Genomic DNA, 24,682 nt, shown 5'->3' with positions numbered 1-24,682 from the left:
AAACCATGTTACCGCAGTTCACCTCTATCCTACCTAACACTTTCCGTCTATTCTCCCTTACCTAATCTTTAAACAGTAATAATTGTACTTATCATGAAACGACTATGCCTATCTTCTCTTACCATAATTCAAACTATAAGAATTGTACCTGCTATCACGAAATGACTATGTCATAACCACACTCTGTAAGCCACTTTGAGCCTGCAAATAGGTGGGAAAAGGTGGGATACAAATGCAATAAATAAATAAATCTTGCAACCTGTTGGATTCCAGGAAAATTTTCAGCATCTCTTCTTTTTCCAATATCCGAAGAAAGGCTTACCGGCCTGTAGCTTCCAGCATCTTCTCTGTCACCACTTTTGTGAAGAGGGAACACATCCACTTTTCTCCAATAACCCAAGGAACCTCCCCTGTCTCCAAGGATTTATTAAACAAATCTTTAAGAGGACCCACCAGAACCTCTCTGAGTTCCCTCAATATCCTCAGATGGATCCCGTCCAGTCACATGGCTTTGTCCACCTTCAGTTTTTCAAGTTGTTCATAAACCCTTTCTTCCATAAATGGTGCTATAGCCACTCCATTCTTATATGTACCTTTGCCAGTCAATCGTGGTCCTTCTCCAGGATTTTATTCAATGAGCACAGAACAGAAGTATTTGTTTAACACGTTCTGCTTTTTCCTCATCATTCTCCACATAGTGGTTCACAGCATCTATCAGTCTCACAATTCCATTTTGAGTCTCTCTCCTTTCACTAATATACCTGAAAAAATTCTTGTCACCCCTCCTTACATTTCTAGCCATTTGTTCTTCCATTTGCACTTTTGCCAGATGTATCTCTCTTGGCTTCTTTCAGTTTCATCCGGTATTCCTCTTTGTGTTCCTCTTCTTTAGTTTTTCTGTATTCCATGAACGCCAACTCTTTAGCCTTTATTTTCTCAGCTGCTTGTTTGGAGAACCATATTGGTTTCCTTTTTCTCTTGCTTTTATTTACTCTCCTTACATAAAGGTTAGTAGCCATACGTATAGTTCCTTTCAGCCTGGTCCACTTCCCTTCCACTTCTTGTATGTCCTCCCAGCCGGTCATCTCTTTCTTCAGATAGTCCCTCATTCTGCTAAACTCAGCATGTTTGAAATCCAGGACTTTGAGTTCTGGGTGGTTGCCCTCCATTTTAGCTGTTATATCAAACCAAACTGTTTGATGATCACTGCTGCCCAAGTGGACACCCACTCACATGGACACACTTCCCCATTTGTGAGCACCAGATCCAATACCGCTGCTTCCCTCGTAGGTTCTGTCACCATTTGTTTAAGCAGAGCACTTTGTAAAGCGCAGATGGAAATTTTCAATCTGCATCTAGCAGATTGAAATCTCCCAGCAACAGCACCTTGCTTTTCTTTCCAAACTTTTGGATATCTGTAATCAGATCTTTATCTAGTTCCTCTGATTTTGTTGGAGATCTGTAGTACACCCATGTGAACAGAGGTTTCATCATTTCTTTTCTAGGTGATCCATATCACTTCTTCCTTTGCCCAGGCCCCTAGCATTTCAGTCGCTTTGATGTTGTTTCTCACAGAGCTACTCCTCCACCTTTGTAACCTCTCTTTCCTTCCTAAATAGATTATAGCCTGGTATGTTTGCATCCCATTCTTGGGAATCATTGAACCATGTCTCCATGATAGCAACAATGTCTGTCTGCCTCTGACATCAGGGCTTGTAGATCATGAACTTTGTTGCTTAGATTGTGAGCATTTGTGGTCATCACTTTCCAGCTATATTTCAGTGGCAGTCTCATCTTCTGTTTAGTTTTTTGTTTAGTCTCACTTCCTGCTGTGTTAAGAAATGATTTGCTAAGATAGATGTTCATTACTACTGTCACGCCTTGTCTTTAGCCGGGGGGTGACCACTGGAAGTGACCTTCCTTCATATACCACCCCCGCCTTCTAGTTTAAATGCCTAGATACATGTTGTCTGAATTTCTCTCCAAGGATTTTTTTTCTTGCCATAGTGAGTTGCAATCCATCGTTACATGGATAAACAAAAGGCTATATTTATTTATTTATTTGTAGCATTTGTATCCCACATTTTCCCACCAATTTGCAGGCTCAATGTGGCTTACATTATGCCGTAATGGCGATCGCCATTTACGGGTTGAGGATTACAAATGGTATTATATTAAGGCACATACATACATGGTACAGTACTGTACATTATGGTATTGCAAAGAGGTTCCTGAGTGATATAGTGAGTTGTAACATAGTTGGATAATCAATTATAGAAAGTTCAATTCAACATGAGGAATAAAGTGATAGTGCAAATAGCAATAGTAGCAATGAGGTTAGCTAGGCTGGTGAGGAGAGTTCAGGTTTATATAATTGTATTGCCCCATCCTCCTAGGCCTATGTACCTAAAACCTTCTTGATGACACCAGGCTTTAAGCCACCCATTGAAATTCTCTATATTTTGTAAACATTTCTCACCCTTTCCAAAAATAGGTAGTACTTCAGAAAAAGCTAGTGTGTATACCAAAGATTTTAACCCTCCCCCAGCTCCTAAAAGCTCTGTGCGCTGCAGGTAGAGTAGTATTGGCCAGGTTATTTGTTCCCAGGTGGATAACATCATCAGTGTTAGACGCCTTACTTTCTAATCCGATTATAGTATTTGTTTGGTACTCCTGGTAGCTGAGGAGCCTGGAAGGCATTTCACTTTGCTGGGCCCTTTGACCTGTGTGTTCAAAGTTCAAGTCTCTGATAATAGAATCCCCTAGCAGCAACAGTTTTCTGGTATGAGATTCTTTTAATGCTTTGGAGGTGTATTTTCTCTTGGAACTCCTTCATTGCTTTTTGTTCCACCTCATTTCTGTTTTCTGGAGCATCACAGTGTTGCAATGGAGCAAAATAATTCTGCAGGGGCAACAGTTGTGAGGATGGATGGTTATATGTCTACCTGAGCCTACTGTGATCCATCTATTAAGTTGTTTTATTTCTAGAGGCAGTGTTGAGAAAATTAGTATGATTCTCTGCAGTGATAGAAGCTGCTTTAATTGCATCCAATTTCTGCTTTACTTTGCTGAGTTTGTTTTATACTAGCAAGCTGAAGACAGGACAAGCTTTAAGCCTCCAGATGGCGTACCTTGGAACTAAAGCGCCAAAACTATTACGCAGAATAAAAGTCATCTTGATTGGTTGGAATGGGTATGAACAGGTTTACTATGATAGGGTTAACAGTCTGTAAGATTTCCTGTGTATGACTAAGTAGTAATGTTAATGACTTTTGGGTTGTCCATATATGAGTAGAAAACCCTAGGGAGGGTGGGATGTGTGGAGGGTGGGTGGGACTGTAAGTCCCAGTGAATCAGTGAAGTCCTCTATCAAAAAAGTTATGGGGCAAGTAATGTCACAGCTTGCTAAAATAATCAAATTCAGTTTGATACAACAGTCAAATTCAGCTAGAAACTAACTTTTCTCCTGTAAATCGAAATGTTCCCAATAATTATAGTCTCTGTTATGTAAAAGCAAATTAAGCCAGTTGTAAGACAAAAACTGCTTTCTTACCTAGGACTAGCAATGGAAAATAAATCTGGTAGAACTAGTCCACAGTATGGTAGCCAAAGTTAGAATGTTGCAGCTAAAGTTAGCAGGGTAAAGGACAAGAAACAGGTTGAAAAAAGCTAGGCAGAAAGGGATAAAGTTTTTTTTGTTTGTTTGTTTTTGTCTTATGGGGGGGGTTCTGGGTTAGAAGACAGAGAAGTACACCACAATACAGATTCACAGGACAAATTAATTAAGCAATAAGTCCTGAGAATAGATATCAAGTAGCTAAACCTGAAGCCAGAAAGTTGAGAAATTAAGAATATAAATAACACTGTAGCTACAGTGCCTCTTCTATGAATAACATATCATAGGTTGTAACAAAACGGGACTGACAATTTGGAGACTACGAACAGGGTCAGTCTTAGGAGCGATAGGGACGGTCGCACAGGGTGTCGTGCTTCCTGGCTCCCTGTGACACTCCTTGCTGTTGCCGTCTCCTTTATGCACGGGCTGTGATCTGACTGCTTTGCTTCTCCTCCCCCGAGCCGCAGGCCACCATTGGAAGTCGCGGCAGCCATTTTTAAAAAGAGATGCGGATCTTTCCTGCCCCAAAGAATCCATTAGACCACCAGGGTGGCTTCAGGTATGTACCAGGAGGGCACCCTACGGCTCGGGGGAACCTGGAGGAGGTCTACAATAGGTGGGTGGGAGAAAGGGAAGGGAGGCTATTGTGGAAAAAAAAAAGTAAAAGTTAATATCTGTTCCCCCTTCCTTGTCCAGTCGGATCCCTGTACACTCAAGCTGCTGCATCCACGTTGTCTTTATTTATTGTTGGTGAAATTTTTATTTAATCTCACATAGATTTTCAAACATGCCGGCTTGTGCATACGGATTGTACAGAGAGGAAGTATTATAAGTAGAGTAGTAATTTGTTATAAGTCATAATCAGTGTGTCATTTGTAGGGCTGGTTAAAGGGACACCCTAGTACTATTATATTCGTGCAGAGGTTTTTGTTTTTTTTTTTCCTGGTAAAGGACCACTAAACAAACATGTTATGAGAATCAGGTGCTCAATATTCAGGGTTTCTATATATCTATTTACTTATTTATAGCATTTTATCCCACATTAAACATGAATTAGATTGAAACCTCGGAGCATTTAAAATCTTTTTTTTTCTTATGCCTACATCAAAAGAAAAAAAAATGGCATGTGGGAACTTGCTCCTTCTGCTTTGTGGAATGCAGTGGTATATTATAAAAATGCACTTGCCTTTTTTTAATTACTACTATTTCACAGAGAAGGTATTGATTAATGAGGGAAGGGTTTCCTTCATGCAGAACTGTCCAGAGTCAGTCTAAATGTGCCAACTTACATGACCCAGATTGTAATGGTTTAAAGTATAAATCAATTTACGCCTCAAACTTCACTTACATTGGCACTCAATTGTGGAATGCCTTACCCAAATTAACAAAAACTACCCAGAACTACCTAAACTTTAGGAAAACACTGAAAACAGTATTGTTTAAGAAGGCTTATTCCCCAGATTCAACAATCAGAATGTTCCCTTACTATTATATGATCCAATGGACTTTAATTACACCTTATTTTCATATTTAATACTGATTAATTGTTAATTATATCCTACTTCAATACCCATCACTGTTCAACTGTTATTTCTATTATGTTCAACTTGTAAAAAATTGTTCTTCTTGCATTGTAACTTACTACAATATTATTGTAAGGCACTTTGAGCCTGCAATCAGTGGGAAAAGGTGGGATACAAATGTGAAAGATAAATAAATAAACATTGTCCAGTTCAGCACACTATTAGCTGCCAAGTTCATACAAAGTTAATTATGTTCACTGGAAAATAAATCTATTGGCTCAAGCTGCTTGCTATGTGAATATTCAATCACTGTTTCATTATTGCTACCAAGTATTACATATTAAGGGGATTTGTTTTAATTCATTATCCAGTCCTTACATGCACATGGTTTTGCTTTTTAAACCCAAAGGTTTCCTATGATAACATTGTGCATATTTGAATTAGTTTTTCTGTAGAAGTTTTGCTTGATTTGTCTTTATTTGAAATAAAATAAAATTTTAACACATCTTCTCAACAAGGAGCAGGGCTAGGTGGCGGGGGGGGGGGGGGGGCGGGGCAACTAGTCTGCACGGGGCCCCCAATTGCTAAGACTGGCTCTGACTATGAAAACTAAAGTGAGATATTGGTATACTTGCTCCAGATAGTAAGCATGTGAGATGAATATCTAACAAAGGATTTAATTTGTGAAACATATGGTCTAAGAAAGAAATCTACAAAATCAGACAAAGATTCTAAAATATAGCCATTTCCTGAAATGATAGGACAGTCAGGTGGATTCGTGATGGATTTATGGATCTTTGGAATCATGTAAATAATCGGTATGACTGGATGTTCGACTATGAGAAATGCTTTCTCTCTAAAGGTCAAGTAATTGCATTTATATGCAAAATCAACTACTTTGATATCATTTTTGAGATCTTCAGTGGGATCAATTTCTAGTGGTACATGAAATCTATCTTCGATTTGTCTCTTGACCTCATTTATGTATGCACAACGATCCTGGATCACTATGCCTCTTCCCTTATCCAGGTTTTATGATGACGTCGTCATTACTTTATAGTGACCGTATAGCTTTAATCTCCTCTCTATTCGTGTTAAAGAAAGTTTTCTTCTTGGCTTCCAATAATTAAATATTACACTAACCAGGAAATTCAAACGAGCTTGGCTTAAATCTAAAGATGAACACGCACTCAACACATGGAAACAATCACACAGAAAATACAAATACGCAATAAGACGGACAAAAAGATCCTACTATAAAACTGAAATAGGGATAGACCACAAAGACACGAAGATACTATACCAATTATTGAACAAACTACTAGATACCAACCCAGTCACTGCATCGAACACAGACATCCCATCTGCAGACAAACTTGCAAAGTACTTCTACGAAAAAATAGTAAACCTACGCAACACACTACCCAAAGACGACACTGACATTGAAAACTTCCTTAACAAACTAGACCCACCCACGGGAGAATACCCAGCTGACCGCATATGGCTGAACTTCGCCCCCCTTACTACTGACCTAATAGCACGGGTGCTCAACAGGTTCGGCAATATCCACTGCAAACTAGATACCTGCCCCAACTATCTACTAAAATCCGCCCCTGACCGCTTCACAGAAGATCTCACATTCCACCTAAACTACATGCTCCAGCAAAGTCTCTTCCCGAAGGAACATGGCAATATCCTACTCACCCCGATACCAAAAGACACCTCGAAAAAAGCAAGTAAAATCACCAACTACAGGCCGGTAGCAACAATTCCGCTGGCAATCAAAATGATGGAAAGCATGGTGACCAAACAACTTACAGACTACATAAACAAATTCTCAATACTACATGAATCACAGTCAGGCTTTCGCACTCTGCATAGCACAGAAACAGTACTCACTTTCCTAGCCAAATTCAAACATCAAATAGCAATAGGTAATAACATCCTCCTCCTCCAATTCGACATGTCTAGTGCATTCAACATGATAAACCATAACATATTACTGAGACTACTCGACAAGATCGGGATCGGAGGAAACATATTGAAATGGCTTGAAGGTTTCCTAACCACAAGAACATATCAAGTAAACTCAAAAGCAAGCATATCACCACCATGGAAAGCAGACTGCGGAGTACCACAAGGATCACGACTATCGCCGATACTCTTCAACCTAATGATGACCCCTTTAGCCAAGACCTTATCCAACCTTGGCCTTAACCCTTTCATCTATGCTGTCGATGTTACTATATACTTTCCATACATATCCACCCTGACAGAAATCACTAATGAAATCAAGGCCGGCTTTCACATCATGGACGCAAGGGGAAAGGCATTCCAACTAAAACTCAACAATGAAAAAACACACTGCCTCATCCTCTCATCCCAGTGCAACACGGACAACCCCACAACCATCAGGCACAGGCAGCTCCTTGTGACTCTGGGCAAGTCACTTAACCCTCCATTGCCCCAGGTACAAATAAGTACCTGTATATAATATGTAAGCTGCATTGAGCCTGCCATGAGTGGGAAAGCGCGGGGTACAAATGTAATAAAAATAAAAAAAATAAATCCCTGATCACACCCTCCCAATCTCAGACAGCCTGAAATCCTCGGTGTAACATTAGACCGCTACCTAACACTAAAGACCCAAGTAAAATCCACAACAAAGAAAATGTTCTTCACAATATGAAAACTCAAACGAGTGAAACAATTCTTCCTGAGGAAAATATTTCGCAACCTGATACAATCAATGGTGCTAAGCCATGCTGACTATTGCAGTGGAATCTATGCGAGATGCAAAGAAAAAATCTTAAGGACACTTCAAACCACTCAAAACACGGCGGCAAGACTCATCTTCGGAAAAACACAATTTGAAAGTGCAACACCCCTTCAAGGAAAATTACATTGGCTACCAATCAAAGAACGCATCGCCTTCAAAATCTGCACTATGGTTCACAAGATTATCTATGGTGAAGCACCGGGATATATGACGAACTTGATCGACCTACCGACCAGAAACGCATCCACATCAGCACAACAATACCTAAACCTCAACTACCCAAGCTACAAAGGACCAAAAAGTCAAATCAACCTATAAATCCAGTTTTTCCTACATCAGCACACAACTATGGAATGCACTACCAAAAACCGTGAAAACCACGTACGACCACCTCCAATTCAGGAAACAACTAAAAACCCACCTGTCAAAAGGCTTACCCCACCAACCCAACTTAAATACCTGAACTCCACGACACTATAACACCACAGTCCATACTGATCACCAAACAATCTCATTTGTTCTTGCTATCCTCTTTCTGGTCCCACACATGTTCCTTCATGTGGTCCCAACCCTTCCTACCTCAACGTAACCATTATTTGTATTTGTTTTACTCCGGAGTCTATCAACACTTCTCCGGTACCATGTAAGCCACATTGAGCCTGCAAATAGGTGGGAAAATGTGGAGTACAAATGTAACAAACAAATAAAGTGGAAATCAAAGGATCCTGAGGGCCTGGAGGTACTCACTTAGATGGATGCTTGTCTTTTCAGGTGTCTGTTATACTTTTATTCTCTTTGGAGAAGAAATGCTTGATCTGAAGCTTCCTATTGAATTTATACAGGTCTATGTGTGTTTGAAAGGAATCATAAGGTGCTGTAGGAACAAATGAAAGTCCTTTTTTCAAAATCTCAATTTCTACTGCTGACAGACTGAAGAGAGGTTAAAAATAGGCAGATCATTCACCATGGTCTCGGAGGTCTGCCTCTGCCCTGGAATTGATATTGTTCCTTCTGGAATGGATATACTGGTGCCTGTTGTTTCATTCTCAATCTGTCTATATCTGTTTGCCACAACTGATCTAAAAAAAAAAAAAAAATCCCCCAAAGAGCCTGGGATTGGTGACTGAAGTGTACTAGTAGGGGGTAAAATAAATGCATTCTCTGACTACTTATCCATTTCCTACTTCTTTGTTCTCTTTGTTTAATAAGGGGTTGTGGTTTACTAAAGTTGGATGATACATGCAGTCTGGGCCTTGCAGTTGACCTATGGTCGTGTATTACGGTATTGACTTATGAATTTTGCCCAGAGATATATTGGTGCCCTTTTATAATCCTCTATATCTGTTTTAAATTTTTCTGTTTTATTTCTCTTAATGTCTTTCCTCAACTCATCCATCTTATTGTTTACATCTTTCATAACTACTAAAAAATGACTAATCCTCCTTTTTGAGTTCTTCTGTTACTTTTGTTGTTTCTTCTTTTAATGTGTCAGCTTTATTTTTTAGATGTTTCTATCAGCAATAACATCAAATCGAACGAACACTTGTTTACTATTGCACGCCACTTGTTCAAAAAGGACTGGTCATCCTGATACTGGGTCCTTTCATGATCCTAAGACCTCTAGGTATGCATTGGTGTCTACAGTATTCTAGTAAGTACATATAATGTAGTTAATTCCTAACTACATCTTTTTTTTAACATTAATCAAATTAGTCCATTTTTCAAAACGTGATATAGGTGTGTCTTCTCTTCAAGCTGATATTCTTCTTGTAACAGCTTAGACAAATAATCCTCTGAAAGGCCATAATGGGGTCTTCTAAAGCAAGAATTTCCAAAGTACAAGAAAACCAAGACTTACACTTAAAAACCCAAAACCATACAAAACAATATCAATGTTTTATAAAAACATTTTGCATTAATAAATATCTTATAGAAACCTAAAAGAAACAATATTTAAATAATGACTCAACATTAATAAATAATTGCAAAATAAAAAAAAAACATTTGGAAAAAAGAAGAAAAAAAGGATAAGGCACCATGAGTGGAGAAATATCCATGCCTTTGCACCATATACCTACCTAGTGATGAGCACTATAATTTTGAAAAGTACCTGTCAAGTCTCCTCAAGAGCAAAAATTCTTCACAGGAAGGAAATATATGATACTAGTAACTTCTGGAACACAATGCTATGTATCAATATTATGGGGTTATATGGAAAGTAAAACTCCACACAAGTAAAAATACTGGTGATAAATTCCATTGTAAAAGACCATATAGCCTCTACATGAAAATTGAAAGATGTTCTAAAAACATTAGCATAATTGAATGCTATATTAAATATTCTTAAACAAACAAAAACTATTGCTTATATTAAAAGAGCTACTGCTTTTAATGAAAAGACTTCTGTTTTTTTAAAAACCTTGTAAAAGGGGTCTGACAAAGTGTAACATCTTGCTATGACAGTACATGCACAAGGACACTAACCTGCTTATTTTCGAAGGACAAGGCGGCCATTTTCCGACATAAATCAGGAGATGGCCAGCCTTCTCCTAATGCTGGCCATATCGGTATAATCGAAAGCCGATTTTGGTTGGCTTCAACTGCTTTCCGTCGCAGGGCCTGCCAAAGTTCAAGGGGTGTGTCGGCAGTGTACCGAAGGCAGGACGGGGGCATGGTTAACAGATGGCCGGCCTCGGCCGATAAGAAATCCGGCCCTGATGAGCATTTGGCCGACTTGGTCCCTTTTTGTTCACGACCAAGCCTTGAAAAGGTGCCCAAATTGACCAGATGACCACTGGAGGGAATCGTGAATCACCTCCCCTTACTCCCCCAGTGGTCAACCCCCTCCCACCCAAAACAAAAATTTAAAAACATTTTTTTGCCAGCCTCAAATGTCAATTCCAGCTCCATCACAGCACTAAGCAGGTCCCTGGAGCAATTTTTAATGGGTACTGCAGTGCACTTCAGGCAGGCGGACCCAGGCCCATCCCTGTTACACTTGTGGTAAATGGGAGCCCTCCAAAACCCACCCGAAACCCACTGTACCCACATCTAGGTGCCCCCCTTCATCCCTAAGGGCTATGGTAGTGTTGTACAGTTGTGGGTTTTGGAGTGCTATGCACCTGGGATCATTTTGTTAAGTCCACTGCAGTGCCCCCTAGGGTGCCTGGTTGGTGTGCTGGCATGTGAGGGGGACCAGTGCACTACAAATGCTGCCTCCTCCCACGACCAAATGGCTTGGATTTGGCTGGGTTTGAGATGGCTGCCATTAGTTTCCATTATCGGCGAAAACCAATGGCGGCCATCTCTAATGCCAGCGATCTCTTAAGGGCGGCCCAAATATTGAGATTTGGCCGGCCCTGACCGTATTATGGAAACGAAAGATGGCCGGCCATCTGTTTTGATAATACAGTCGTGTATGCCACTTAACGGGGCCGTCATTACAGATGGCCACCCTTATAGATGGCCGGCCCCGTTCGATTATGCCTCTGTAAGGCACCCTTGTTATGCTAACCAAATACTCTTTTTATCCAAAATATGGGACACAAAACTATATATAACACAACTAAACAACGTTGTACAAAAGATAAGAAATGTATGTGCTGTGCAAAATAGCGATGAGAAATAAAATCGGAAAAGACCATAACATTATCAATAAAGATGAATACCAGTGATAATGCTTTTAAATTTTTGCCTTTTTATGATATTAGTGCATACACCATCTTACTTTCACGATAACTGCATGCACCATCCTAGTAGCATAATAAGTCACCACTATAAGAAAAATTAAAATGTAATTTTTAAAAAGTCTGACTAAATACGTGTCAGTGTCAGCCTACAGTTCTCTCACAGAAACTGCATGGATGGCAACTGTTTTGAACTCCCAACCTAACTTCATTTCAGTAGTGTTGAGTGCTCCTTTGCTGCAGTCTGTGATTCAGATGGAGGTGCAGATGCTTCTGATTCTTGGGCCTTATTTTCACCAGAATTTCTTTCATTAATGCATCAAGCCTATCTCCTGAGGCTTCCCTCCTACAGGCTCTGTGGAACCACTGGCACGTAAAAGCATATATTTGAGAATTCAGTAATCAGTTTGTTCCGACCAGGCTTCATGTGCTTTCATACTATTTCATAGAGAGACGTTACCTACTTTAATCACTAAATCTCATGAAGCCTTAACTATATTGCCTCCCTTGGCTCCAGTTTCTGCCTCTCAGGGTAACCCAGTTTTGATTGATCTTAGGAGCCCTTCTAGAGCCTTTCCTATGCATCTGCAGATTCAGGATTTAATTTCAGGAGAATGGGAGGTTCTTGATGCTAATCTCAAGATGGGTATCTGTATCTATTTCTTCCTGAAAAAAAAAAAAAAAGAAAAGTTTCAGCAATCCAAGGTTGATTCCTTACTGACCGTAGTAATCTAGAAAACTATATTTCTTATTGAAAGAAGTATGGCTCTTATAGACCTACAGGACCAAATGTTAGAAGCAGGCCTTAAGCAGTTATTTGAGGTTTCTTTGGGTTTGCAAGCTTCTATATGTAGTTCTTTCAACACCATGGCTTCTCTTCCCTGGCATCAGAACATCACCTCTAATGGTTCAGAGCCAGGAGGATCAGGTCCTGATGTAGAAAACTCACTTGGAAATGAGTTTAGCTTTTATGGCTGATGCCTTTTATAATTTGGTGCAGATCTTGGTGCACTATGCCTTCCAAAGTTCCATAGGTTTCTATGGAACATTGGAAGGCTAAGTGCTTTGAAAATGAGCCCCTATATAACTCTGTTATGGTGAGGCAGCTTCTATGGTTGCACTATTGGTCAGCAGGGGCAGCCTCCAAGTCTTACATGGTAGGGTTCCCTTTTAAAGGTAAATTGCTCTTTGGAGAAGATATCACAAATTTGGTGAAATAACTCAGGGAATCTAAACCATAAAGTGTTGGAGGATAAGCCTAGGTCTTCCTCTTTTTCCCTCTACACCAAGTTTAAATTCAGGAGTGTCAAGAGGTACACACAGTGTGGGCAGCTTTCTCGCTTTCAATCTATGGAAAATTCCTTTTGTTTGGATAGGAAGTTTAGTTCCCAGACAGTGGGTCCCTCCAATTCCAACTGCTGCAGTCAGTGATGGGCTTCAGGTCCAGTCCTCATTGGTTCATATAGCTTTTTTGAGGCATGAACCCAAGTAACTTCTAATCAGTGGGTTTTGCACATTGTCAAAGAAGGCTGCTTTGGAGTTCTGCCACCCTTTTGCATATTTCTTTTTAGAATCCCTATGTGCTCTTTCAGCCAGAAAGGTGCAAGATACACATTGGTCTCTCTAAGGATGCTGGGTACGGTTGTTCCAGTTCCCAGCTCTGAGAGAGGAATGGGGGAAGGTATTCAGTTTACTTTGTGGTTCCCAAAAAGGATGGTTCCTTTTGTCCTGTCCTGTTTGAATCTAAAGTCTCTAACCATTGTCTGTGAATCTAATTTTAGAAAGGAGACTCTTCAATCAGTTAAGAGTTTCAGTTCAGGCAGATTAGATCTCAAGGAGGCTTTTTTTCATATTCCAATTTGCCACCACACCAAAGTTTCAGGCATTGCCGTTCAGTCTGGAACATTTTCCAGAGTCAGTGAAGTTGTAGCGGCCTTCCTCAAGAAGGAAGAGTTTTGATTTCATCATAATCTGAACTGGCTCATCGGGGCATCATTCTTTTAGGACAGCCTCCAGAGTAGTGCACCTTCTTCAGTCACAGGACTGAGTTATCAACTTCCTGAGCTTTGGGCTCTATGGCAGTGACTTTTATCAGTAGTTCATAGGCAAGAGCTCATACGAGGCCACTCCAAGAATCCCTTCTCTCGTGTTTGTCCCCAGAATTATGAGTGTTGGCTCCCATGGAAGCATCTGGCCAGACTCAGCATGAGCTGGTGGTTGATATCAGACAACCTACTCTGGGGAGTCCTCTTTCCGATCACAAATTCGTTAGTGGCCACCACAGATGCCAGTGTCCCCAGTTGAGAATCTTATTTTTAGGATCAGCTGACGCAACTCAAGTGGTCAAAGATGGAGTCCTCTTTTCAGTCATAACTCAAAGCAGTTTTGAAGGCTCTCCTGGCATTTTCATCCCAGATCAAGATGCAGTCAATCCTAGTTTTTTGGACAATACCACAGCAGTGGCATATATGAACAAGAAGGGGCCACTTGGCTCTGGAATCTCACTGCCTCTTCAACAGGGTAGAAAACCATCTCCTAAATTTTTCAGCAGCCTGTATTGTAGGAAAGCAAAATATTCAGGCAGAGTTTCTCAGCAGACACTCCCTGGGTCCAAAAGAGTGGGAACCTTGCAACAGGATCTTCCATCTCATTGTGAACTGTTGGGGTTTGCCTATTATGGATTTGATGGCGATTGACAACAACGTCAAGGTGAACCACTTTTTCAGTCATTGCAGGGAACCAAGATCTCAAGGTCTAGATGCACTCACTGATGTATCCCTAGTCGCAGAAAGGCCTCCTTTATTTTCACTCCACCTTCTGTACCACATTGCCTTTCATCCAGAGCTGGTGATTCTGGGAGCCCCTTTTTCCTTTCTTTGAAGGATGTTATTTTGGCTCTAATAGCCTCGTTTGCTCTTCTCACCACCTTTATTAATACATGGAATATATCTGGGTTGTTCCTGTTATAACAAGAAAATACAACAATGGCAATTAATTAGTGGTTAAGTGGAAAACGAGAGAGGGTAGTGGTAAATAGAGCTCACTCTGAGGAAAGGGATGTTACTTGTGGTATAGCAAGGTTCGGTTCTTGGGCTGTTTTTTTAAATATTTTTGTAAGTGATATTGTCAAAGGGCTGTCTGTTAAGGCTTTCTCCTTTGTGGATGATACCGAAATTAGCTTGGTGGCAGTAGCGATAATTAGCAGGCATCATGTTGGTGTAACTCTCGGCTCTGATCCCTTGAGAAAGCAACAGCGAAACAGGTGTTCGGGACTCATCAAGCCAGAAGAAAAGTGTTGCCTTGTACAATCATTGTTTTCAAGCTTATTGCTGGTCGCTCAGCTCAAAGTTACTTGGTTAAAATGATCATTTTAAAAGAAGTCTTAAATTTGCCATAGCTATTAAAATTATAGGGACAGAGGGGGGTTTTGTCAGTGATTACATCAGTCACCAATGGGCCATATTGAATAAACCAATCCAAAGAGATTGGAGGGTTTTTGACTTGGTGACAGATGAGACTTTTTTCTCCCATCCATCTATGTATATTCATTAGTGAACTACCAGTCCATTACATGTTGAATTGACTGTATTGAGGGAATGGACTTTATTGTGAACCTTTTGACAGATTAAGCAGTCTATATAGATAGACCATACGGTCTTTATCTGCCTTCATTTTTCTTTGTTTCTGTGTTTCTAAATGTTGTCTAGAAAAAGGATGGTAAAGTAAATACTTCATATATTCTGGAGCTATACCTGTCATAATTCTGAAAGCAAAGCACAGCAATTTGAAAATAATCCTAGCTTTTTCAAGCACCCAATGAATTGTAACCAACATGAGGGTGGCCCTCTGAGCTTTAAAAAATAATTTTGGCTACAGTGTTTTTGCAACAGTTTTAGTTTAAATCTTAATTTAGCATATATTTCCAAATAAAAGGGATTAATCTGATCTAATTCGTGATTTATAGACAGCACTGGTTGCAGCAGGAGGTTCTAGGTGGTTTGCAATATAAGAGCCCACATGAAGGTAAAGAATAACAACTATAAAAACATACATTCAATAAAGGAAAATAATTTTAAAAATCAGAATGGGAAACCATTAAAACTTGTCAAATAAGAACCTTTTCAGCTTCTTGCATAATCACATATAATCTGATTCCAATCTTGAACTCAAGCAGAGATATAAAAGCAGTGGGAAAACAATTGAATCGGGAATTCTGATGTATGTCCATACAACACCTGAAAAACAGGACAAACTTAAAAATAATATATGCACGAACATGAAGCCAATGTAACCTTTAAGTAAGCTGAAACATCACATTTTCTTATTTGAAAAATCAACCGCACCGCCGTGTTCTGTAATAGTTGTAATTTATGTAATAGCTTTCTGCTCAAAGTGGAATATAAAGAGTTACAATAGTCCAGATTAGATAACAGTAACATCTGGACCAAGAGAATAAAATGGGAGTTATGAAAATAGGATCTAATCAATCTTAGTTGTCGCATGTGGAAAAAAAGATCTTTTCCAAATCTGATTAATTTAGGCTTCAAAAGTTAAGGAGTAATCCAAGATAACAGCATCTAAAACTCTTGTCTCTTTCCACTTCCAAGATGTTCCTATCAATCAGTGTAATTGTGGAAGGAATATTATCCAGAGAATTAGCAAACCACAAAACCATTGTTTTAGTCTGATTCAATTTCAGCATATTTTCAGTAGCCCATTTCTGAATCTTCACAGAACAAGATACTCTGTCAGAGATGAGATAGAGCCCATGAAAAGATTGAAGAACATGGGTGACAAAGGTGATCCCTTAGGGACCCAACAAGTTGACAACCAACTATTTGACATTTCACCACCCTTCTAAATAGTTGTATAATTATGGTACAGCCAGAGACCCCCCACTGGAATGGTGGCGGGCCCTGTCATAGAGCTCAGGCCATTACAGACCTTGGCTGAGTCAGAAATCTGATGGCTGACATAACTGGGAGCTTACTGGAAAAGTATGGCCTAGTTTGTAGCCCGGATTGAGGCCTAAATAAGCTAAATTAGGAAAAGTTAAGTCAATAGATATGGAAACAAAATGGAGGATTTCAGCACAAAATGGAAGCCGTATCTGTTACAAAGTGGAATTTTCTCTAATGTAAGTTAGAAAAACAAGTTGAGAAATGAGACTTTCCTGTGAGCAGGATTGTGGTCAGCCATGGTGTGAGAAAGGAAAGGTGTAGCTGGATGCAGGGTCTTGCTTAAGATTTGTGGTCAAGCGAGCTAGAGACAAAACCATGTTAGCAAGATAGAAGCTACTCATTAGCATGAGCCAATCAGTGACAACCATGACATTAGCATAGATCCAATCAGGTATATCTACTGTCATATTATCCATATCCTGAGGGCACCTATAAAAATCAGGGTATTTCCTGGTTTAAGTTAGAGAGAGAAAAGGGTTGCCACTCTCTCTCTCCAAGGGAAACCAATGTGTCCAGCAGAATTGACAAACTACCTAATTGCTTTCCCTTGTAAAACCTCTAATTGGTAAAAGAAATTATAAAAGATTAGGAATTAACACCTGTTTGCAGCTGGATTATTATATTCCTATAATTAATTGATTGTACATGCCTGTTGTCAATCACTGATTTGACTTGTATCTTGGTAAATAAACTCCTCATCCCAAATGATGATTTGTGGGCTTCACTTAATGATGAAAGGCTGTAAGTATAAATGCCTTTGCTGTATCAGGCTATCTTTCGCTGCATTGTATAACCTGTAGCCTAAATCCAGTTTGTCATAAGGCTGGTATCTATTCCTTGCCAGTGCTGAGAGGCGGACTAATGCGGGTCCCTTAGACCTAACGTCTCTCTCAGTGGCAATTCCTTTTAGAACTTCACAACTCCTTGATTACCCCAGTACTAATGCTATTTGGAGATGGAGTCAGATTTAAGGTCACTTCAGCCTTCTTGGGGGGCTCTGAACCCCTAAATTCACAACATAGTGTAAGGCATTGGCCAAAAAAAATCTCATAACACCAAGTTCACTCAGTCTTGTCAACAACAATCCATGGTCTGCCAAGTCATGAGAGGGAGAGATGTTATATGCAGGAAGGAACGGAAAGCAGATGGAAACATATTGGACCTGAGGCAAAGAAAGGAGTAGGAGACATGTTGGACCCAATGGTGGAGGGGAAGAAGAGAGAGACATGTTAGACACATGGGATGGGATGGGGTAAGGCAAGGAAAAGAGATGGAGATATGTTGAACCTTGAGGCAGTGGGGAAAGAGGAAGAAATATACCTACAGAAAGAAGAGTGATAGAGAGTTTGGATGTGGGGTGGAGGGGAGAAAAAGATGTTGGATGTGGTCATAGAGGGGAGGAAGGTAGAGATGTTGGAGCTAGGGAAAGGTGCAGGGAGAGATGTTACACTTGGGGGCAGAAGGAAAAGATGTTGGACCTGGGGGCAGAAGGAAGACAGGGAGAGATGTTGGACCTGGGAGCAGAAGAGAGGGAAGCAGATGCTGGACAATGGGAAGGAGAGGAGAGGGAGGAAGATATGCAGGACTATGGGTGGGGACAGTGGTGGAGGGGAAGCGATATCAGGCTACGGGGGAGGGGTGATACTGGGAATGTTGGAACCATATGGGAGATGGTCAGCAACACCTGGAAGTAATGCAGATCTGGCCTGTTTTCAGCACTGCACAGCCTTTTTTGCATTCCAACTTGCCTTGTTAGTATGTGGACACTGGCACTGCATATCACTTGTGCCCTCATAAACTCCCTTACTCCAATCCCAAACACTTCAGGACTGACCTGTGTGCTGTAGCAGTAAATGCTGGTATTCAGTAGCACTGTTCATTATGTGCTGCTCAGAATCAGCTTCTGACCCACCCAGCATTGTTTAAGCGGGTAGAAGCCTCTCCTGCCCACTTACACCATGCTGAATATCGCCCCCAACATTAATAGGTATCTAATATGGTTTTTAATATGTTCTGTTTTAAACTATATCACTGAAGACCAAAATAGTTTGTTAGATGATATTCTCTATACTTTTATGTAGTTATCTTATTTTGCATCATTTCTTTATGAATGAAAAATTTCTCTGCAAGCTAGTAGAAAATAAAATGTCTAAGATTTGATATGCAGGTTGTGAAGTAGCTCTGAATGATGTTCTCTATTCTGAAACGAAATGTTCTACTCTGTGTCTTTCTTGCATGCACCTTTTGGTTTGTATTGTCCACTGATTCTACTTGATTTCACAAATAAGTTCACAGGTTACAGTGAAATGAGCATGTTACCTTTTCACTGTTTACCGGTCATTCTGATGATGCATTCACGCATGATTAGCAAACTGCATGTGTGCATATAATCATCACCTTTTATACCCAGCAATCGATAACTTGTTGTTTGGGTTCATAGCACAAGCACCTACTCTGTAGGTTATGACTACTTCATTGGTGACGAGAGCTTTTCAGTGATCAGAAGTTTTTTAACTACACGTATAAAGTATAATCACAGCCAGCTTGCCCTTAACTACTTAGAATGGCCACTGTGTATTTCTGTGTCAGTTTAAAACTGTGGCATGATAGCATAATTGCTGACACTGAAGCATAATTGCTGACACTGAATATACTGTACATTATATTTGTTTCATAGTGGTTTGTCAGCGTTTCATATTATTGGTTGATCCCTAAAGGAGAGATTGTATATGCTCCTACTTGATTGCTTAATAGTAGTAAATACTGTAAGCCTGACTTACCCAAGAGAAAGGAAAACTAGGCAAAGCATATTTGATTTTAGAAGAAAAGTGCAGCATTACTGTTTCTGTGGACGCTGGTTTATTTTGCTCTGTATGTGATTGCCACTGCTGTGTTGCACCTCTCACTTTTTCCCAGGCTAGTGGAGCCCTGAAAGCATAGGTAAAAATCGGTTCTGTCTAAATGAAGCTTTTTGTGCTTTGTTGAAGTGTTTTTGAATAATGTTCACTCTTTTTTGTTTTTATAATGGGTTTTATTTTTGCATGTTTTATACTTAATCACATTGGGAAATGGTAAACTGTTGGCATTTGTATCTTGTGCTTTGGCATTTTGTGTGGTCAGCGCATGCACTAATGATTTTTCTTTCATTTTTTTTTCTTCCTTTCTGCTTTTCTCCTCCTCTCTTCCCATCCTTTCCACATTTATACTGCTGTTTCTTTACTTCCTTCTAAATTTCTTTGCTTACTGTAGCAGCCCTTGCCTTTTCTCTTGCAGCGACAGCTCAGGCTCCACGGATTATTACTGGGCCTGCGCCTGTTCTCCCACCAGCTGCCCTGCGTACTCCTACGCCAGCTGGCCCTACCTTAATGCCTTTGATCAGACAAATACAGACCGCCGCTGTCATGCCAAACGGAACTCATCCAGCTGCTGCAATAGTTCCTCAAGCACCGGAAGCTGGTTTAATCTATACACCTTATGATTATCCCTACACACTGGCACCAGCTACATCAATCCTTGAGTATCCTATTGAAGCTAGCGGTGTATTAGGTAAGACATTTGTCTATTAAGACTTTGTTTTCAAGGACTTTAACATTTCTAATTAAACAGTGTCAAAACAATTGAATGGCATGATGGCATTAAATAAGAATTAGGGATGGTTCAGTGTTAGTGCTATGCCATGTAGAAGGGCCTGGGTTCAGTTCTGGCTTGGGTCTTTTGCTCCTTGAGTCAGGCTGGGCTGGTGGATGTGGTATTCACAGCCTTGGAGAGAGGGGTAGGGGCAGAGGTAGTTGCAAGTGAAGGCTTATGATGCCAAATTCTAGCCCTGGTTCTGACTGAGCTGGAAGCCCAAAGGAGCAGGAAGAAACTGGTCTGAAAAATGGCATTTTAAATTCATCTTAGCCAGGTTTTACAACAATATTCTTGAATTAGGGTCAGATTATAATAGAGTTGGGAAAGTGTGTCTCTTGTTTGTCATGGATGCTTGTCACACTGATGCAGGTATTGGTTCTAAAAATTTATCACATGTATTAAGTGCCTTCAGATGTAAAGTGCCTTCTAGGAAGATGCTAAAATTTAACACCCCAGTTAAAACATAGATTCACAGAATACCATTTGTAACGTCAGTAGAACTTTGTAGTAATTTTATAATTATAATAATTTTTGTATAATTATTATTATTATAAAATAATGGGTAATACACAGAGGTTCAATCTGGGCTCTCTTAGCAGAGAGATGTTAAGTTTGGCACTAAGCAAAATAAATCTTTTAGGTCAGGTTTCTAATATGATTTTAGCATAATCCCAGAGGCTTGCTCACAGCCATGCCTTATTTTGTTACAAGGCAACTAGTGAAAGCAATAAGAGCCCTGTTTACTAAGCTGCACTGTAGGTGCACAGATGTTTTAGCGAGCGCTAATCCTAGAGACACCCATAGGAATATAATGGGTGTCTCTATCAGTTCGCCTACAGTGCGGTTTAGTAAACTGGGCCCTAAATGTAATTTTTGTTAATTTGTGTACTTATTAGAAAATACTGGAAGTTAGGAAGTTAAGAGTAGAACTCTTCTAGCATGTCCCAAATGCATTTGGCTGAATGTTTTTATGCTGTGAAAAGATTTCCCCCAAAATAAGGGCTGTGGTCCCAATATCCAGAAAATGTTAAGCTCCTAAGTAGGGCTCCTATATTTATGTCCTATTTTCAGCCAAACTTGGAAGCATAAGATTTCAGCTGAAAATTCATGTTAATTTAGAAGTTTAAACGTTATGCTCATAAATTTAAGCCTGCCATTCATTTGCCAGGATTTATGAGCCTAGTGCTGAAAATCACTGCTTAAGTCCTAACTTCTTTTCCCCATTCTAAATCTGCCCTTGTTACCACCCAGAGTTTACACCTAAATGTGTTCAGTGAAATTTTGAGTAAAAATTTATAACCTCAGCCCAAGTAAATTTTCAGAGATGCTGATTTATGAGTATAGCTCTCAAAGTTAGGAGCATAAATCTTTTGAACATCAGGCCCCATAATTTTTGGAGTAGGTTGCTTTCTTTGAAGCAGGTTGCTTCCTTTGGGGGGCAGTTTTCTCTGAATGGGTTAGTTTTACGCATACCATGACGGGAATGAAGCTGTTTGTGTAGGTCTGTTTATTAAGAGACATGGCATACAATAGCTGGTGCGGAAGGAAACCTGGTCATATGAATTCCATAATTGCACGTTAAAATAGGCAGGATATAATCAAGTACACATAGCTTCAGCACAGAACAGTTCTCCCAGAACTTAGAACTATGTGTAAAGTTCTGAATATGCATTGTCCTTCCTTCACACGGTAGACTATTCAGCCCTTTAGTTTTGTTGTGTTCCACTCTGCCAACGAATGTGAGAACAAAGCTTTGCTGTGTTTCAAGTGGTTTATCTGTTATTAAGCTTCTAATGCTCTTTATTGTAATTTCCAAGTGTATATCATAAATATATATCATAAATTTTATTTAGTTAATTTTCTCCTGTGGAAAATATCACAGAAGAAACCAGGAATCGGGCCTCAGTGTGGTAGAAAACTCTAAAATTTTGAAAACCATTCAAGATGCCTCATCTGTCTGGGCTGAGACCATAACCAGTTTGTGGAAGGATGTGTCTAGCAATCTGATAAGACAACCTCAGTAGCCTTCATAATCGGTATTAGGCAAAAAAGAGAGAGACAGGGACAGATTAAACCTGTATAGGGCCCTGGGCAAACATACATTTGTGAGCCCTATTTCTTCTTTCCTCACTCCTACTTCTCAAGTCTCATTCACTTTCTCTGCCCCTCCCTAGATCTTCATTCATTGTCTTCCCCCACATTTCACCTCTCCAGAAGTAGAAGAGAAAAGTGCAGAGCCTACTGTAGCTGTGGACACAGCAGCAGTAATAGTTTGTGAATGAGCATTAGGACTAGACAAGCTATGCTTTGAATGAAATAGCTTAATGGGTTAGAGCTGGAGGGAGATTTTAGGCTAGTTCTCGATTTCTGATAATCCTATCATTATGCAGGTTTATGATGCTACTTTATCAAGGATAAGCTTGAAGGTTAACTGTAGTATTGAGGCCTTTGAGAATTTACTAGAAGGTTTAATTTGAGATTCTTCAACTTTCCCAAGTTTCCTGTGGTTCCTTCTAAAGAAATGTATATACAAGCAGGTGTTAAGGTGCGAAAGGTGCATAATCAAGTACAGTGCCCAAGAAGGTTTCATTACAGAGGAGGCCAGTCTCATGGTCTAATATGTCAAACTCTGCTGCCATCACCTGATACTCTAACAAGTATATATTCAGCCAGCCTCTTATTCTCCCTTGTCTTTCAACCAATTTCTGGTTCCCCATTTTAAATACCTTCCCCAGCTTCATCTTCCTTCCCGTGAATCTCATCCCCTCACCAAACCCTTCTCTGTCATTCATCTCCTCTGCACCTCCAGTCACTGTCTTAATCTCTTTCCAGGCTCCCATTCCCATGTTTTTCTTTTCCTGTTTCCATCTATTGTCATCTCTTTCAAAGACCTCTCCCTGTCCTTTCTTTCTCTCCATAGCCCTCTGTCTCTTTCTCTTTCTCCCCCACACCCATCATCCATTGCCCCCACTTCACCTTTGTGCCCAACATCTGTTGCCCCATTTCTTTCTCACACCCCCTTTTCTCCTTCCCCAAAATCTGCCTGTCCCTCCTTTAATATTCATTTACTCTGCCTTTCCTCCTTACTGTAGTATTCATCCCTCTTCTGCTCCATCTTTCCCTGCACAGTGCCCTTCCTTCTCTCCCCCCCCCCCCCACCCCCAAATAGGATCTGCCATCCTCCTTTCTCACTCACCTAAGGTTCATCCTGATGGTCAGCAGGGTGCTCCCATGGGACTCCCATTTGAAGGTATGTGTAACTAGTAGATGGTGCTGTCTACTCTTTCCATACTGTTCCCTCTCGCTTCTCCTTCTCTCCACTGTGCTCTCCCAGTACATTGCTGCTGCTATTTTTTACCTGTGTCTGCTTGTCCCCCCACACCCATAGTGTGGTCTTAATTGGGACAAAGATTTCAGGCAAGGGGGGAAGCCTTGTCTGAAGGGTTTTAGGATCCCTGGGGACTCAGATGTGGAGGCATTCCTCAGTGTCGCTAAGCCAGTGTGATTGGGCTGTCAGGCAGCACAACAGAGGACATTGCATGCAGCATGGTAGAGTGAGGGAGGTGGCATGGTGCTTGCAGCAACCATCGTGTTTGACAGCAGGTTCATTCTTCCCTGCCTGAGATGGAGGAATAGTGGGGCAGTCTTTAGTTTGCGCCTGAAGCCTGAGTATGGAAGAGGCTCCAACTATTATGTTAGGGAGTGTTTTCTGCTGTTACGAACTGTAGCCATCTTGGATTGAGGATATGGTTCTCTTATGTGGGTGGAAATCTTTAGAGTGGCTGTGCTACCTCAACTAGTGCTCCTTGGGGGTGGGGACAGTAGCAAATGAATCATTACAGACTGCCTGTGTGTGCTATCCCCTATTAGGACAGGATTTCATGAAGGAAAATTATTGTGTATAAAGAACCAAGGATTCTGTTCAAGCATCTTGGGGGGCAGGAGAAGACCCCTCAGGTGCTGACACAAGAAGCAGGAATTCCTCAGAATCCAGAAGGTCTAGGATTGGATTGGATTTACTGATTTTTATATAGCACTTCTTACCATAGTGGTAGTGGTTTTTTTTAATTGTAAACTGCTTTTATCTAAATTTCAACTAGAATATAACATAATCTTATAAAAATGCAAAAGTCAATATGGATAAATTAATTAAAATGTTGAAATAGTCAAGCTTTAAAAGTTTGCAAAAACTAAGTGGCCCAGGAAATCCCTGGACCAAGCTTGGAAGAGGACTGACGAGATGAGGAGAAATAAGTCTGCCTATTTTGCAGGGAGGCGTTGTCCTACCGTAGCAGTCAGGTGATCGTTTCCCTGTAGAGTGATGCAGCTCTGGTAGAGGAGGCATCTGAATGAGATCCCCATCTTGGAAGAGTTGAGAAAGCCACTCAGTCTTTTTCCCTCCACGAAGCATTCTGCAGGATGTTCTTGGAAGATGGGAAAATGTGGAAGTACATAAGTATATAAGTAGTGCCATACTGGGAAAGACC

At 40.4% G+C, this 24,682-nt stretch overlaps 1 protein-coding gene across 8 annotated transcripts in view; it reads left to right on the top strand.

The window, feature by feature from the left end:
• QKI (QKI, KH domain containing RNA binding) overlaps positions 1-24,682 on the top strand; it is a 552,778-nt gene that overhangs the window by 477,593 nt on the left and 50,503 nt on the right. For 4 of the 8 annotated variants that reach the window (XR_003941579.1, XM_030198087.1, XM_030198086.1 and 1 more), the window contains one exon: positions 19,815-20,111. Coding sequence is in view for 7 of the 8 variants with exons in the window: in XM_030198087.1 (XP_030053947.1) it covers positions 19,815-20,111 (297 nt within the window). In the remaining variant the exon portion in view is untranslated. The remainder of the gene's footprint in view (positions 1-19,814; positions 20,112-24,682) is intronic. The other 4 variants (XM_030198090.1, XM_030198085.1, XM_030198088.1 and 1 more) reach the window with 2 other exon arrangements.

This window comes from Microcaecilia unicolor, chromosome 3 (genome assembly GCF_901765095.1).
Source record: "Microcaecilia unicolor chromosome 3, aMicUni1.1, whole genome shotgun sequence".
Taxonomy (NCBI): Eukaryota; Metazoa; Chordata; class Amphibia; order Gymnophiona; family Siphonopidae; genus Microcaecilia; species Microcaecilia unicolor.
The sequence above is the reverse complement of the archived record's forward strand: the minus strand, read 5'-3'. Positions and strand labels throughout refer to the sequence as shown.